Source organism: Symphalangus syndactylus, chromosome 10, assembly GCF_028878055.3.
Source record: "Symphalangus syndactylus isolate Jambi chromosome 10, NHGRI_mSymSyn1-v2.1_pri, whole genome shotgun sequence".
Lineage (NCBI taxonomy): Eukaryota > Metazoa > Chordata > Mammalia > Primates > Hylobatidae > Symphalangus > Symphalangus syndactylus.
The window spans coordinates 11,550,906-11,568,980 of NC_072432.2; the positions used below are offsets into that span (position 1 = coordinate 11,550,906).

Sequence of the window (18,075 nt, forward strand, 5' to 3'; positions counted from 1 at the left end):
TCCTGCATGATTTTTGCCACCGCATGGAAAGCGGGCCAATTGCTATTTGCACGGGTGTTTTAAATATCAGGAGATCAGGAGATTTGCTCCTGACATCATTGTTTTTCAAAATGCAACAGAAAATAGCACTTTTCACAACAATTAACTGTTAACTGGCTCCAAAGAAGGTCTGCTTTTTAGACATTTGGGAGGAATAAAAGGCATCTTCTCAGATGTTGGCCTTTGCAGAGGCAAGGTCAGTGGTGCCGGGAGGTGACTCCCTGCATTTCCGTATGTCCGTTTCTTAAGTCGCACTATTACTTCCCTTGAGTAAGGGATGTAATATTAAGTAATATTTATTGAGCTGTGTGTGAGACTGTTCCAGGCTCCGGGAAAACAGCGAACAAAATAAAAAAAATTGGCTGCTTTCATAGACCCCACACACGAATAAGCACATCGGGATTCGGTCAGGCTGTGACCCGTGCGGTGGAGAGAAGGCAGCCGGCGGGACGCGGAGGGGTCGAGGTTAAACCGAGGCAGTGGGGAGGCGGCCCCCAGTGAAAGACGCGAGTTTCTGGGGTGCTCCCTCTAGCCAGCAGTTAATTTCAATTCTGCCGGGCGCGGTGGCTCACGCCTGTAATCCCAGCACTTTGCGAGGCCGAGGTGGGCGGATCACTTTAAGTCAGGAGTTCCCGACCAGCCTGGGCAACATGACAATACCCGTCTCTACAAAAACATTTAGAAAAATTATCTGGGCGTGGTGGCTCACGCCTGTAATCCCACTGCACTCCAGCTTGGGCGACAGAGTGAGATCCTGTCTCAAAACACACACACACACACACACACACACACACACACACACACACACACACAAACAACAAACAAAAAAAGAAAGAAAAAAGAAAAAGAAAAAATTACACAATTTCAGTTTGTTCAGTTTGAGCCAGCTGGTGATTTGAGCGTGTCCCCTGTGCCCGTAGGACATAAAAGTAAAAATGGGATGGAATTCCCTCAGGTCCCGTCCTTCGGGAAGGACGGCTCGGAACAGCCCGAGAGAGCAAAAGGAGTTGGTTTCTTCCTGCACCACTTTTCCCCTGTCCCGTGGAGTCCGCAAGGCAGGCGGCAGCTCCGAGGCCGGCAAGTTCCGCGTCTGGGGGGCTGCGGGCCGCCCCTGCGGGACCTGGGGGAACTGGGCGGGACAGGGCGGCCCGGCCCACAACCACGGCTTCCCCCAGCAGCCCGAGGGCGCCCGGAGCTCACGGCTGGCACCGCCCCGCGCTTCCTGCCTCGCCGCGGATCCTCCTCCGCGCCGTGACGCGCCAGGCTTTGACCAAATATGTCCCTTTCCCCTCCCTCTCCCGCCCCGCCGCCCGCAGGCGCCCCGAGCCGCGGGGCTGCCGCTTGGACGTCGTCCTGTCTGGGTGTCGCGGGCCAGCCCCGCGGGGAGCGCCCCCGGCGCGATGCCCTTCAGGAAAGGTAGGAGTCCCGGTGACGCGGCCCACGCCCCCAGCGCGCGCGGGGACCTGAGCGGCCGCCTGTGGGTACCCGAGCCTCGGGTCCTCGCCAGGCGCGGAAGCGCTGTACACCCGGGCTGCGGCGGTGCCGCCCCGGGCCGAGCTAGACGCGCTCCGCCTTGTCCCCTCCGCCCTGCGCTGCGCCCCGGACCCGCGTGTCCCTCCAGATCCGCACTGTCTCCTCCGGTCCTGCGTGTCCCCTCCGGCCCCGAGCGTCCCCCTCCGGCCCCGCGCGTCCCCCTCCGGCCTCGCGTCTCCTCTCCGGCCCGGCGTCTCCTCTGCAGCCCCGCATTGTGCCTCCAGACCCGCGCTACCTCCTCCAGACCCGCGCGTCCCCTCTGGCGACTCCGCGGCCGCCACCACGTGCCCGAGCCGGGGGCGGCACTTGCAGCGAATTCCCGCTTCCCGCTGCGCTCCAGCCCCGGGCCGCAGATAGACCAGGGCCCCCGATAGACCAGAGCCCCCGACCCGGAGAGACCCGGAGGGCGGCGGGGCCCGGGGTCCTGAGGGCGGGAGCGGTGAGCTCGGGGGCACGGAGAGGGGCAGCGGGGCGCGGGAGGTAGGCAGCTTGGGCCTGAGTCCCGCCTCTGCCCCTCCCGCCCTCTGACCCCGGCGCAGTCATTTCAGCCTCCAGCCTCCGCTGCCTCCTGGGCAAAACCGACGGATGGATAGGGACCGCCGCGTGAGGATGGGAGCCGTTCCCAGAAAAGCAAACTCAGGCCCGCTGATGAGCGCGGCCCGGCCCCTCCTGCAGGGGCTGCCGTCTGCCTTCTCCGCCCTGCGTGCCGGGACTGCCAGAAAGGCCCGGCTACCTCATGTTCCCTACCCGCACCGGGGCGGGGGGGGTCCCAGCCACTGGACCCCGGTTTACAGGCCGGGTGGTTGGAGGCCCAGCACTGCCCAGAGCCCTGGGCCACTCTCAGCTCAAAGACCCCGGAGAGAAGTGGGAGCTGCAGAAGTGTGGGGAGGGGGGCCTCGATTTGACTTTCAAATCAGAGTTGTGTTTGGGTTGGGAGGGGTTGAGCTTTGGTGATGATTGTCATTCAACACCCGAGACTCCCCCACTGCGACCTGGGCACACTAAGGACGTTAAGGACTGGCTGTGTGTGTGTGTATGGGGGGGAGAGCCTGGCCTCCCCTGGCACTGGGCCTGTGCTGTGCCGTCTCTCCCTCCCCGCACCCACCCCTCTGCCTCTCTTCTCTCATAACTCAGAGGCACGGCCAGCGTGATGCTACGGTTGCTTGGAGGCTGTACTGGACTTGTTTTTCAAACAGAGGGTGCCTAGGTATCAGCGTGGGCTCCTGGCGGTGAAGGTGGCTGCTGACTCTCCTGTCCCGTTGGGGTAGGGAGATGGGGAGGGTGGCCAGAAGGAAGGTGACAGCCAGCAAGCAGGGGCTCTGCCACTCCTCTGTCAGCTGGACACGTTTAGTCCCACGGCCACTGTCCTCGGTGTCTCCATTAATCCAGGTATGATGTGGCCACCTTGACTCTCTGGGTTCTCTGGAGGCTCTCAGAATGTCCCTCCCCCCCAACTCATTAACTGCAGGGGACAATCATTTATCTCTGACTTCATCACTTCTGCCCACTTTTGTCGATGTGGGCTCTGGTTGGGAAACTCCTAAAAGGGACAGACTTCTGTTTACTTGTTAGGGCCCTCAGTACAGAGCCTTATGCGGCAAAGTATTAAACAGCCAAGCTGCTAATGTATTGTTTGCATATGAAGATTTTGCTTTATGACAACGTATTTTAGTGTATTATTAGATCACACAGGGCAAAACATTTGCAAACTGCCAACCAAGGTAAGCTTTGGTTTTGTTGGTTATTGTTATCATTGTTTAATCTGAAGAGACCTTGCTGCATGAAGAGGAAAACGTTATCCTTCCATTTGGCAGATGCTACTTCCTGGAGGTCCCAGGGTGTAAGAAACAGTGTTGCTTGGCATAAGTGCTGTCTGCATTTCCCAGATGCCCTGGTGCGAGCCAGGGCGCAGGCTCTTGGAGGCCTTATCTAGGCAGAGCTTCCCCAGTTGCAGGTGCGACCTCTCACTTAGAAGTAAGCACAGCAAGTGGGAACTGCAGGGAGCCAGGCCGTGGCTGGGTTTGGTGCTGAGCCATGGTCTGAAGCTGCCTGGAGGGGACGAGGTCCTCCTGTGAGGGACGGCACGGCGCCTCAACCCTCACAGACGGAGGTGCAGGACACGCCAGTGCAGCTACTCTTCTGTATGTTTTGACCTTTGAGCCATCTGAATGTGTTAACTATTCAGAAAAGTAACTTAAAAATTGGGAAATGAAAAGACTTTGCTGCCCTGTTCCCAAAACCAAGAGAAGCCATCTGCAGAAGGCGTCTGTCCTCTGCGGGCTGGAAGCCGAGCAGGGACAGCTGCGGATTCCCTCCCCAGGCTGCGCTTCTGCCTCTTGACAAGCTTCAGACTTTGGGATCAGCTCCGTCAGGGGCCCGGCGGGTGCCAGGCAAGTCGAGGAGTTTAACGATAGGGAGATTTGGGTAGGAGATAGGAAAACCGGAAGGGATGGTGCAGAGCCCTGGGCATTAGCACCTCGAGGTTTAAAATGTCAGGTGGCAGAGCCAAAACTAGGGACAGCCTGACAGGGACTGTGGCCTCTGTTGGAGGGGCAGGCAGTGTGTGGCCTGCAGAGGGGGAGCTGGGAGAATCCTCACCTAGACCTCACTCCTTCCTCCCTCTGATCTCATGGCTTTGGCAGCCGGAGGACCAGGGAGCCTGATGGAGTGGTCCATACGGGGGAGCCTGACGGGGTGGTCCATACAGGGGAGCCTGCTGGGACACAGAGCTGGGTGGATTTCCCTTTTGGAGGAGAGAGGGTCTTCAGGGTACAACAGAGAAGCAACCAAAGATCTTAGGTGCTGGTCCTGTCCCTCACTTATGGGAGGAACTAGTGGACAACTACTGAATGTAGTTACGGGAAAGGTGAGTGGTTGTGTACCACATTATTCATTCATTCTCTAGATTGGGCACTTGCTATGCACCAGCACATGCTAGGTACCAGCTGAACAGCAAGACATGGCGTCTCCTCCCTGGAGCCCACCTCCCGTGCTCTCCAACAAGTGCCAGGGAGGGGAGTCAGAAGTCCCAGTGCAGAGCAGTTCTCAGTAGGAGGCCCCACCTGAGGAGGCTGAACTCCGCATTGAGGGGGTGTGACAATGGTTGACCTCCTGGACTGTCACACAGGCTGTGATTGGGTTGGTGCCATGGTGCTGGCTAGAATGGAGCCAGAGGGACTTAGACCTCATATTCCACTTGTCCAACATGGACCGCAGTGGTATGGCACGTGGTAGGCAGGAACCGTATCAGGTGGGTGGTGGCTGCATCTGGGCCATGTCCCCTATGCTCAGCGTGAGGCTGGAGCAGCAGCTGACAGTGACAGTCCTGGTCCAGGTGGGGGAAGGATGGTGCGAGCATTGGGTTCAGGGCTCACAGCTCTTCCTGTGGGTCTCCAGGGTGAGGGTGGTTAGAGTGGGAGGAAGGTCTGCGTCTTTGGCCAATCTGTCTAGAAGAAGGAGAAGTTAGTATCTTGATGTGGAACATAAAAGAAATTCATGAGAAGAAAAGGAGGCAGGAAGCACTTCAGCTGGACATGGAGAGGAAAGCCATGCCTGTCATGACTAACTTTGGGAACCACAATGGAGGGAAGCTGGGGCAGTTCTTCCTCTGCAAGAACTTCTCTCCTTAGAAATCGAATAGATGGGCCGGCGTGGTGGCTCATGCCTGTAATCCCAGCACTTTGGGAGGCTGAGGTGGGAGGATCACTTAAGGCCAGGAATTTGAGACCAGCCTAGACACCATAGCGAGACCCTCTCTCTACCAAAAAAATTAAAAATCAGCTGGGGGTGGTGGCGTGAACTTGTAGTCCCAGCTACTCTGGAGACTGAGGTGGGAGGATTGCTTGAGCCCAGGAGTTCAAGGCTGCAGTGAGCTACGATCACACCACTGCACTCCAGCCTGGGTGACAGAGCCAGACCCTGTCTCTCTAAAGAGAAATAAATAAGATAGATGGTGTAGACGGTGACTCATCTCAGGTGATGGAGGCGTGGCTCTGCTAAGAGACTGTGGTCTTGAATAAATTGTTGAGGTCCTTTTCAAGTCTAGAATCCTATAAAAATGTCTTCAGACAGCAGTGTTCCAAGGATTTTTGCACATTCCATCTTCAGAGGGACAAGGGAATAGCAGGTGAAAGTTCTAATAATAAATAACAATAAGGCCAGGTGCGGTGGCTCACACCTGTAATCCCAGCACTTGGGAGGCCGAGGCAGGTGGATCACCTGAGGTCAGGAGTTTGAGACCAGGCTGGCCAACATGGTGAAACCCTGTCTCTACTAAAAATCCAAAAATTAGCCAGGGGTGGGGGCAGGCGCCTGTAATTCCAGCTACTTGGGGAGCTGAGGCAGCAGAATCACTTGAACCCAGGAGGTGGAGGTTGCAGTGAGCCAAGATCGTGCCACTGCACTCCAGCCTGGGCGACAGAGTGAGACTCCCTCTCAAACAAAACAAAACAAAACAAAACAAAAACAAAAAAACAACAACAATGCGATACAAAATGCACTGTGTGGGATGTGAGGGCAATCTGGCCGTGACATCTGTCACCCCAGTGATCACCAGGGTTGATTTGGCTGATCTGGCTGGCTAGGTGGGTGTCCCCTTCCTCCCTCACCACTCCATGTGTGTCCCTCCCGAAGCTGTGCGCTCGGTCCAAGAGGACAACCATCCCCAATAGAGGAGGACTCGTCTTCAGTCAAGGGTACACGGGTAGCTGCGCTCCCCTGTTAGAACCTCCAAACAAGCTCTCAAAATGTACTGTGTGACCTTACCATAATATCCTCCAGTTCCATCCCAAGGATTTCACTCTTTTTTATGGCCGAGTAGTATTCCATGTTGTATATGTAGATTTTCTGTATCCATTCATCCGTTGTTGGACACCTAGGTTGATTCCATGTCTTGGCCGTTGTGAATAGCGCTGCAATAAACATGGGGTGTGGATGTCTCTTCACACCTTTTAAGTTCATGCCTTTTCTGTCACCTTTTCCATTGATTCTATGCACATAGCAGCTCTTGCAGGCATATCTTGTCCCATAACCAGACCAGAACACTCATTTGTTCTCAGAATGCTTTCTGCATGGTAACTTGTAGAGCTGTTTGAGTTACAGTCTATACCTCATGCTTATATTGGATCTGGTGGTAGGAAGTGTTTCATAAATTCTTCTACTTGGTTAATCTGTCATTTTCTTTTGGAATGAGTAGTTGCAGAGCCCCATTAAGATCCTTATAGGCCAGGCGCGGTGGCTCACGCCTGTAACCCAGCACGTTGGGAGGCTGAGTGAGGTGAGAGGATTATTTCAGACCAGGTGTTTGAGACCAGCCTGACCAACATGGTGAAACCCTGTCTCTACTAAAAATACAAAAATTAACTGGGCGTGGTGGCAGGCACCTGTAATCCCAGCTACTCAGGAGACCGAGGCATGAGAATCAATTGAACCTAGGAGGCGGAGGTTGCAGTGAGCTGAAATCATGGCCACTGCACTCCAGCCTGGGTGACAGAGCGAGACTGTCTCAATAATAATAATAATAATAAATCCTTACAAACCCTAAATGCTGAAAGATGATGGCGTCCCCCCACGCGTAATTTAAAATAAAGACAATACTCAGGCTGTGCGTGGTGGCTCACGCCTGTAATCCCAGCGCTTTGGGAGGCCGAGGTGGGTGGATCAAGAGGTCAGGAGATCGAGACCATCCTGGCTAACACAGTGAAACTCCACCTCTACTAAAAATAAAATACAAAAAATTAGCCGGGAGTAGTGGCGGGCGCCTGTAGTCCCAGCTACTTGGGAGGCCGAGGCAGGAGAATGGCGTGAACCCGGGAGGTGGAGTTCGCAGTGAGCCGAGATCGCGCCACTGCACTCCAGCCTGGGTGACAGAGCGAGACTCCGTCACAAAAAAAAAAAAAAAAGACAACACCCAGCCATAAATGTAGGGAAGATGAACACATTCCTGAATTTCACTATGGTCATCATTTGGTTCTTTTTTGGAAATACCAGATATCAAGTTCTAAATGCCACTGCCACCCAGGGCGGCAAGCATGGGCACTGTCTGCACGCTGGTTAGCCCAGCCCCAGACCCAAAAATACCAAGTGCTCCTAAGTTCTCAGGACTGCAGATCTCCCAAATTCCCAAGCACGCATTGCATTTCTCTGCCCGCTGTGAGTCTGTCCTTTAATTTCCCAGGTCATGGGGAGTTCCCAGGGCGGGGCCTGCATCTTCATCTTGGTCCAAGCACCCAGCACTGACATGGTGGTCTTCCTACTGCCTCAGCGTCTGCTGTGGACGCCTCTTGGGCTGGAAGCCCAATCACACTGTGTCCTCCTGTCCTTCCCAGTATTTGTATGTAGATGAAACTGGATAAAATGAACACGGGGAAAGGAGCCACAACGTCACAGGAGAAGCATGGGAAGGGTGGGGAGGACCCAGGCAATGGGGGACAGTGGGCAGGAAGGACATGCCCCAGGGAGGACGTGGTCTGAGGCCAGAGCCTTCCACCACCTCCTGGCCCCTCAACATCATGGCTCTCTGAGCATCTGCACATGGAGACCATTCGCTTTGCTCATTCTGCAGGACTGCGGTCATGTCTACAGATCCTTTGCTGCAGGGGACAGTTCTGGAAGCTGCTCAGGCAGGAGGGCACAGGTGGTAGGAATCGTGCTGCAGGCTGCATGAAGTATGGGCGCTTCATGGAAGCCACTTAAGAGCACTTGGCCTCAGTTTACCCATCTGTCAAAGAAGGGTAAAGATCTCCATTTGGAGATCTGTGCTTCCTAATCGCTTGGATGCTTGTCACACACACCGAGTCTCCAGCCTCCCAGCCTTCCTGGCTAAGTTGGCTGCAGGAAGCAAAAGGAATTCCGCCTGCACCTTTGTCCTCCAAAAACTTTGTCCTGGGCACATGGCCTGGTATCTCTCTGCACCTCCAGGTCAGAGGCTGGCCACATTTTCAGGCAAGTGGCAAATGAGGAGGCCATGACCTTGAATTCTCCAGGCGACGTGCTCCTTCGGCTTCGACCCCAGGACTGAAATTTATGTCCAAAAAATGTCAGTGTTGGGATCTAAGCTCTTGAATGCACATTCTAGATTCTCTCCTATTAAGACAGCTTGGGGCCGGGCGCGGTGGCTCTCACCTGTAATCCCAGCACTTTGGGAGGCCGAGGCGGGTGGATCACTTGACGTCAGGAGTTTGAGACCAGCCTGACCAACATGGTGAAACCCCGTCTCTACTAAAAGTATGAAAAATTAGCCGGGTACGGTGGCGGGCACCTGTAATTTCAGCTACTCGGGAGGCTGAGGCAGGAGAATCGCTTGAATCTGGGGGGCAGAGGTTGCAGTGAGCCAAGATCGTGCCACTGCACTCCGGCCTGGGCGACAGAGCCAAACTCCGTCTCAAAACAACAAAAACAACAAAAAGCAAAAATTGCCTGTCATTCATGACTGCAGAGGAAGAGTTCCAAGATTTCCAGCTGGGCGGTTGAGATGGTCACCAGGACAGCAGGGAGACAGACACAGGAAGGGAGCCCCAGTCTGTGGAACACCGTCCCACTTACCGCATCTCCCCGCTGGCAGTGTGCATGACTCTTGGTGGTATCTTGTGTGCGGGTCTGAGCTAGGGGGCCTGGCCCCAGGAAAGTCCGAGGTTCTGGTTGGGGCAGCTACAAGGTGTCTGAAGAGCAGTGGGGTTTGGTCGTCCTGGCACTTCCGCAAGCAGCCTTTCCAGCTGTAGCTCTGGAAGGTGCTCTGACATGACAGTTCAAAAACACACTTCCCCCTGGCCTGGGCTTCAACACTCACTTGTCAGAAAGTGAGGTCCTGTATGCCCCAGTCCTCGGCCAGAGAAGCAAGAAGCAGATTTCCCAGAGGCTGTGGCCCCTTGCATTGGTGAGGACACTGGGATGCTACCTCTGTTTGAGGGGTGACTGACAACTGTGCTTTCTTAGGGTGGAGTTGGTCTGCTGTCGTGACTGTCTGCTTGAGATACTGACCCCTGGCGATCGGATTCTGGAAGTCCTCTCTGAGGCTGCTGAAGTCATCCCAGAGGCTTGTCCAGCCACAGGAGTGAAGAAAGATCCAGTCAGGCAGGCAGGGGCAAACGGGAAGTCGGGAGGGTACCCTCCCCCCTCCCTGAGAAGTGTGGGCTTTCAAAAGGAAGCGAGAAAGAGGAAGGTCTTGCCTAGGCATGGGGTAGACCTGTTTGATGCAGGCGGACTTCAGGGAAAGCTGGTCCTCAGTGCCATGGTGCTGTGACTGTCGGCGGCAGGCGCTGGCTCACAGCTGTGGTGGGGACGCCTTGTTTCTCAGAAGGACAGAACCGCCCTCCTACAGCTCTTGTTCCTGGCTTCACATTAGAATTAACTGGGGAGCTAAAAAAAAAGAAAAAAAACCGATGCCCCAGAAATTCTGATTTGATAGTTTCTGCTTTGATGCCTAGACAAAAAATGTCCTGAAACAATACTTAACCTCAGACAATACTGTACACGCTGATGTTTTCTAGTCTGTTCCATTTCATTAAGAAAGATTCTGGTCTTATTCCAGTAAATTGATTTCAAGGCCACTAATGGGTGGTGACCCACACTTTTGAGATGTCTGTTCCGGGCATCAGCTCCCACTGCAGAGGCTGGGGAGCCGGACAGCTCCCTTCTCAGGCTCTGCAGTGGGAACTGATGCCTGGAACAGTTCCTGCAGCCGGGCTCCAGTGTGATTCAGGTCCTGCGGCAAGTTCTAGTTGGTCCAAGTGAGGCAGAAGCCTTGCTGGGGGCTTTACCCGTCCACACTTCTGTGGAGCCTCTGACCCTCCATGGAGGCTTTCCGAGCCAGGCAGCGGGGGAGGAAGCATCTGGTAGGAGGGTGGAAGGCATCACGATAACTAGCCACCTGCGGGGGCCAAATCTCTCTGGGACGTTTGCACAAGGAACATTCCAAACCCAGGAATGAAGGAGGGCTGCGGATCTGGTAGCTGAAGAAATTCAGCAGAAAAGCAAGAACTGTATGGCCAGGTGCAGTGGCACACACCCGCAGCCCCAGCTACTCGGGAGGCTGAGGTGGGAGGGTCGCTTGAGCCCAGGAGAGCGAGACCAGCCTGGGCAACAGAGTGAGATCCTGTCCCTACAAAGAAAAAATTAAAAAATTAGCTAGGTGTGGAGGCATGTGCCCGTAGTGCCAGCTACTTGGGAGGCTGAGGTGGGAGGATTGCCTGAGCCTGGGAAGTTGAGGCTGCAGTGAGCCTTGATCGTACGGCTGCACTCCAGCCCGGGCAACAGAATGAGACCTTGTCTTTAAAAAAAGAAAGAAGAGGCTGGGCACGGTGGCTCACGCCTGTAATCCCAGCACTTTGGGGGGCTGAAGTGGGCAGATCACCTGAGCTCAGGAGTTCGAGACCAGCTTGATCAACATGGTGAAACCCCATCTCTACCAAAAATACAAAAAATTAGCTGGGCGTGGTGGTGGGTGCCTGTAATCCCAGCTACTCGGGAGGCTGAGGGAGGAGAATTGCTTGAACTGGAAGGCATTGAGCTGAGATCGTGCCACTGCACTCCGGCCTGGGAGACAGAGCGAGACTCTGTCTCAGAAAAAAAAAGAAAGAAAGAGAGAGAGAGAAAGGAAGGAAGGAAGAAAGAAAGAAAGAAAGAAAGAAAGAAAGAAAAGAAAGAAAGAAGAACAAAGACAAGCAAGAAATGCAATTGAAAGGCCGATGGGCTGCCCTGTCCTGTGGGTGCCTACCCTCATCTGTGGTGCAACTGAAGTCACTTCCATAAGCTCTTCAGTCCTTTCAGCAGTGCCTAGTAGGCCAGGGGCGGATGTAAGTGCAGAGGCTGCGGCAGTGAACAAGACAGACAAACCTCGGCCATGCAGCTTACATGTGAATGGGGTGAGCCTGTGTGGCTTTGTCCTTGGCAGATGCTTTGAGTGGCTGGTAGGAGGTCATGGTGACCTCCCTGGGCTGGTGAGCAGGTGAACGCTGCATGTGTCAATGGATGTGAATGCCAAGAAGAAAATAACTCAGGAAAGAGGGGGGGGAGGGGCCGGGCGAGGTGACTCACGTCTCTAATCCCAGCATTTTGGGAGGCCGAGGCAGGCGGATCACTTGGGGTCAGGAGTTGGAGACCAGCCTGTACAACATGGTGAAACCCCCGTCTCTATTGAAAATACAAAAATTAGCTGGGTGTGGAGGCAGATGCCTGTAGTCCCAGCTACTCAGGATGCTGAGGCAGGAGAATTGCTTGAACCTGGGAGGTGAGGTTGCAGTGAGCCGAGATCGCGCCACTGCACTCCAGCCTGGGAGACAGAGCGAGACTCCATCTAAAAAAAAAAAAAAAGAGCGGGGAGAGGAAGTCAGGGACAGGGAGGGAGGATTGTGGTTGCACACAGGATGGTCACTCCAGGGGACATTTGGACCGAGACTGAGGGGAGTGAGGCAGCCTGATGGGAGTGAGGCAGCAGACAGTGCCATTAGCTCAGGAGCATGTCCAAATGGGGAAGTGTGAGGCAAAGGTCCTGTGGCCAGAGCAGCTGAGTGCAGGAGGAACCTGCGGGCCAGCACGGCTTCTGCAGGGTGAGAGGGTGGAAGCCAGGTGGATGCAGGCTTAGGAAAGGAGTGGCGGCTCAGCACTTCCTCATCTCCCACGGTAGGGCCTTGTTTGGCCTCTCACCTGGAGATGGGAAGGCCTGGGAGGGTTTTGGTGGAGGTGTGGGCTGAATTAACTTTTTTTTTTTTTTTTTTTTTTTTTTTTGAGACAGGGTCCCACTCTGTTGCCCAGGCTGGAGTGCAGTGGCGTGTTCTCGGCTCACTGCAACCTCCGCCTCTCAAGTTCAAGCGATCCTCCTGCCTCAGCCTCCTGGGCAGCTGGGATTACAGGTGCATGCTACCACATCCAGCTAATTTTTTTTGTATTTTTAGTAGAGATGGAATTTCACCATGTTGGTCAGGCTGGTCTTGAACTCCTGAGTTCAAGTGATTTGTCTGCCTTGGCCTTCCAAAGTGCTGGGATTATAGGCACGAGCCACTGCGCCTGGTGGGCTGAATTAACGTGATACCATAAAACGTCTTCGCCACGGGTGGCTGCTCTCCTGAAAGCAGATTGCGGGGTGGCGGGGGAGGCAGGGAGACCAGGTGGGAGTCTCCGGGCCTGCTGCAGGTGGCTGGGATCAGGGCGGTGTTGGGGGTGGCTGGATTCTGAATATATTTAGGAGGCAGAGGCGGCAGGATTTGATGGATTCACTGTGGGGTGAGAGAGAGTGAATCATGGGTAGCTCCCCCAGCTGCCTTCTCTCTGATCTGGGGAGATGCTGGGAACCAGGTGGCCGAGGCGGTCGAGGCCTGGGTTGTAGTGAGCTGCGGGGAGCCCGCACTGCCACAGCAGCTGCACCTCCTCCAGGCCCTGTCCTTGGTAGAGGCTGTGAGTGGCCCATAGGAGGTCACGGTGACCTCCCTGAGCAGCTCTGTTTCTGTCCATGGTTCAAAAGGATGGGACCCAGTAAGTAGCCTTCCAGAAAAGTCCACTATGCCCCAGGTCAGTCATCAGACAGAGCCGTTTCAAGAAGAAAATGACTTGGACGATGGGGACTGATGCTCACTGCTACCGGCAAAGAATTCCGAAAGGTTCTGAGGGGTTTACGCCGGGCGCTGAGCATGCCCTCTTCCAAGCTGGGAGAAAAGCACTTACGAGTTTTTTCTTTTTTGAGACGGAGTCCCGCTCTGTCGCCCAGGCTGGAGGGCAGTGGCGCGATCTCGGCTCACTGCAAGCTCTGCCTCCCGGGTTCACGCCATTCTCCTGCCTCAGCCTCCTGAATAGCTGAGATCACAGGCGCCACCACCACACCCGGCTAATTTTTTGTATTTTTGGTAGAGACAGGGTTTCACCGTGTTAGCCAGGATGGTCTCGATCTCCTGACCTCGCGATCCGCCTGTCTCAGCCTCCCAAAGTGCTGGGATTACAGGCGTGAGCCACCGCGCCCAGCCGGGTTTTTTCACTTTCCCAGTGTTTCCATGTAAATACTACACAATTACCAGCCAAATGTCTGTCCTTCCTCTGTTTCCAGGAAGACTTCCTGAACAGACCCCACCCAGGCACCTGCTGACTGGGTTCGCTTCCAAATCGGGGTACTGGCTCATCCTGGTTTGTTCAGATTTCCCCGGTTTTAACCTTGACAGTCAGGTCACCCCTACCTTCAGCTAACCCTGGTGCCACAGGCTTGTTGAAAGTTAGATGGCCTCATTGTAGAAAAATATATTTAAAAACCTCATTCGTGTTTGAACACAAAAAGAAAGAATAAGAAAGTAGACTTTATGGCCCTGGGTTACTGGCTTGAAACTTTGGAAGATATTTTTCTTTCTTAAAATGTTTTTATGTTTAGGAGATATTAGTGCAGATTTTCTACTGGCATATAGTGAATATCCTACCCAATAGGCAATTTTTCAACCCTCACCCCCGCTACCATCCTCCCATCTTTTGGAGTCTCCAATGTCTATTATTCCATCCTGTGTGTCCGTGTGTTACCCATTGTTTAGCTCCCAAAGAAGAGATATTATATATATGTACATATATATATATATGTACATATATATATATGTATGTGTGCATGTGTGTGTGTGTGTGTGTGTGTATTTTTAGAGGCAGGGTTGTGATCTGTCACCCAGGTTGGAGTGCAGTGGCACGATCATGGCTCACTGAAACCTCCACCTCCCAGGCTCAAGCAATCCTCTTGCTTCAGCATCCTGAGTAGCTGGGACCACAGGTGTGCGCCACCACAGTCTGCTTTTTTTAAAAAACTTTTTGTGGAGACAAAGTCTCCTTGTGTTGCCCAGGCTGGTGTCCAACTCTTGGGCTCAAATGATCCTCCCACCTTGGCCTCCCAAAGTGCTGGGATTATAGGCATGTGTCATCACGCCCAGCCTCCAAAGAAGAGCAAATTCGCTTTTAATTAAGTTAATTAATTAATTACTTAATTACTTTTTATTTATCTTTTTTGAGATGGAGTCTCGCTTTGCTGCCCAGGCTGATGTGCAGTGGCACAATCTTGGCTTACTCCAACCTCTGCCTCCCAGATTTTAAGTGATTCTCCTGCCTCGGCCTCCCACCACCACAATGCCAGGCTAATTTTTGTATTTTTAGTAGAGATGGGGTTTTGCCATGTTGGCCAGTCTGATCTTGAACCCCTGACCTCGTGATTCGCCCACCTTGGCCTCCCAAAGTGCTGGGATTAGAGTTGTGAGCCACCATGCCTGACCCAAATTCTCTTTTTAAAGTGTCTGGGCTGGGTGTGGTGACTCATGCCTGTAATCCCAGCACTTTGGGAGGCTGAGGCAGGTGGATCACCTGAGGACAGGAGTTCAAGGCCAGCCTGGGCAACATGGCAAACCCTCTTCTCTACTAAAAATACAAAAATTAGCTGGGTGTGGTGGCGGGCACCTGTAATCCCAGCTACTTGGGAGGCTGAGGCAGGAGAATCGCTTGATCCTAAGAAGTAGAGGTTGCAGTGAGCCAAGACTGTGCCACTGCACTCCAGCCTGGGCCACAAAGCGAGACTCCGTCTGAAAAAAATAAAAATAAATGATAAAAAATTTTAAAAAGCAATTCTGCCAGGCTTATTAGAAAATGGAAACAAGGATTTTGTCATCAACTTGCTGCCTCATAATAACAGCAAAGGAATCTGAATCTGTAAATAGTTGTGTCTTTTGTGAAAAATTCTAGACGCTGAATGTCATCCGTTTATAATAAATGAGTCAGCATGTGGTCCTCCAAGAATCTCGTCTGCTATTGTCACCCCATTTCCTGGGTCCTGTTTATAAATGGGGTATGACAAAGGTTTTGTTCAAATCCTGAATTATAGAAAGGCTTTTTCATTTATGATTTCAGTGAAGCAAAAGGTCATGTTATCATGACTGCTTTATAGGAAATGGATTTCTTAACCTCCTAAAACTTTTGAAAATTCATTTTTGGATGAGTAATAGGTAACACATGGCCTAACAGTGAATCCCAATCCACGTTATGGAAAAACCGACTTGAGTGAATAAGCAGGCAGTCCATTGTGTCTCTGTGGCTGTGTTCTATTCTCTGGCTTCTGTGAGAAATAACTGAATGACCGGTAAAGCCTTTTAAAAGTCAGGCAGTGTGTAACAAAAGGAAATAAAGAAACTTCACCTCTTTAGTGATCAGGAAAATGCAGATTGAGACCAAAATGAAGACATCTTTCACTGTATGTGCCGGGTAGAAATGAGGAAACCTGATGGCTTTCAGCATCGACAGAATGTGGACCACAAAAGCCCCTCACACATTGCTGGTGGGCCGATAAGTGGTGCAAATGCCTTGGAGGCAGTTTGGTCTTTTCTTTGGTGTAAAGTTGAAATCACATACTTCGGCTGGGTGCGGTAGCTCACGCCTGTAATCCCAGCACTTTGGGAGGCCGAGGCAGGCGGATCGCCTGAGGTCAGGAGTTCAAGACCAGCCTGGTCAACATGGTGAAACCCCATCTCCACTAAAAATACAAAAAATTAGCCGGGCATGATGGCATACACCTGTAGTCCCAGCTACTCCGGAGGCTGAGGCAAGAGAATCGCTTGAACCTAGGAGGTGGAGGCTGCAGTGAGCTGAAATCGCAGTGCCACTGCACTCTAGCCTGGGTGACAAAGCAAGACTCCATCTCAAAAAAAAAAAAAAAGAAATTCATCTACTCTGAAACCAGCAATACCGCTCCTAGTATTGCTGATGTTCACACAGTCATGTTCATAGCAGCACTCTCATAGAAAAACCTTTACACAGCACAAATGCACTTTGACAGGAGGATAAATTATTCTTAGTATATCCACACAAGGCAATATTATAAATAAGCTACGCTCAAATAGACAGCAACTCTCAATATTGTTGATGACTATTAAAAAATCCCAAAACAGGCCAGGTGCTCTGGCTCTTGCTTGTAATCCCAGCACTTTGAGAGACGGAGGTAGGCAGATCCCTTGAGGTCAGGAGTTCGAGATCAGCCTGCCCAACATGGCGAAACCCTGTTTCTACTAGAAATACAAAAATTAGCCAGGCATGGTGGTGGGCACCTGTAATCCCAGCTACTCGGGAGGTTGAGGCAGGGGAATTGCTTGAACCTGGGAGGCGGAGGTTGCAGTGAGCCGAGATCGCACCACTGCACTCCAACCTGGGTAACAGAGCAAGACTCTGTCTCAATTTAAAAAAAAAACAAAAAGGGCGTGGTGGCTCACATCTGTAATCCCAGCACTTTGGGAGGCTGAGGCGGGGGGATCACCTGAGATCAGGAGTTCAAGACCAGCCTGACCAACATGTAGAAACCCGTCTCTACTAAGAATACAAAAAAAATTAGCCTGGTGTGGTGGTGCATGCCTGTAATCCCAGTTACCCGGGAGGCTGAGACAGGAGAATCGCTTGAACCCGGGAGGAAGAGGTTGCGGTGAGCCGAGATTACACCATTGCACTCCAGCCTGGGCAACAAGAGTGAAACTCCGTCTGGGAAAAAAAAAAAAAAAAAAGAAAGAAAACCCAAAAAAGCAAAAAACAAAAACATCAAAATCATTACATATGGTAAGGTACTTTTTATTTATTTATTTATTGAAACAAGTTCTCGCATTGTCACCTAGGCTGGAGTGCAGTGACTCACTGTAGCTTTGACCTGCCAGGCTCAAGCGATCACCCCCCCCCACCTCAGCCTCCCCAGTTGCTATGACTTTAGGTGTGTGCCACCATGCCTGGCTATTTTTTCTTTTTTTAAATAGAGACAAGGTCTTGCCATCTTGCCCAGGCTGGTCTTGAACTCCTAGACTCAAGCAATCCTCCTGCCTCAGCCTCTCAAAGTGCTGGGATTACAGGCATAAGCTACCATGCCTGGCCTATGATACTTTTTAAAATAAAATTAAAACAACTAAAACTAAACAATGCTTTTTAGGAATATATACATAATAAAACTATATATTTTTACAAGATTCAGGATAATGGTTACTTCCATTTGAAGGGAGGCAGAAGCAGAGGATGGGGGAATATACAAATACATGTCACTTAATGTCAATAATTGAGATGTCAGTTGGCTGATGGAGTCATAGTTGTCTGTTATATTAAACAAACAAATACAAAAAAAGGCCATTCAGGGATCAGTGATGAGAGCCTGAGATGAGGCGAGGACTGTGATTGCTCCCACACCCTCTCTACCTGAGGTCCAGAAAGCAAGAAAGAATGAAGAGTTCCCTTTTGACTTGTTACAAGATCAGCAGTTTCCTGGGTGCGGTGGCTCACGCCTGTAATCCCAGCACTTTGGGAGGCTGAGGCAGGCAGATCACCTGAAGTCAGGAGTTCGAGACCAGCCTGACCAACATGGTGAAACCCTGTATACTAAAAATACAAAAAAATTAGCTGGGCATGGTGGCACGCACCTGTAATCCCAGCTACTCAGGAGGCTGAGGCAGGAGAATTGCTTGAACCCGGGAGGTGGAGGCTGCAGTGAGCTGAGATCGTGCCATTGCATTCCAGCCTGGGCGACAAGAGCAAGATTCCATC

At 52.4% G+C, this 18,075-nt stretch overlaps 1 protein-coding gene across 10 annotated transcripts in view; it reads left to right on the forward strand.

Moving 5' to 3' along the window:
* The first annotated feature begins 1,140 nt into the window (after positions 1-1,140).
* PFKFB3 (6-phosphofructo-2-kinase/fructose-2,6-biphosphatase 3) overlaps positions 1,141-18,075 on the forward strand; it is a 263,188-nt gene continuing 246,253 nt past the window's right edge. For 7 of the 10 annotated variants that reach the window (XR_010113795.1, XM_063610046.1, XM_063610048.1 and 4 more), the window contains exon 1: positions 1,331-1,455. Coding sequence is in view for 9 of the 10 variants with exons in the window: in XM_063610046.1 (XP_063466116.1) it covers positions 1,440-1,455 (16 nt within the window). In the remaining variant the exon portion in view is untranslated. Of the gene's footprint in view, positions 1,456-18,075 lie in introns of all 10 variants that reach the window. The other 3 variants (XM_063610054.1, XM_063610045.1, XM_063610053.1) reach the window with 1 other exon arrangement.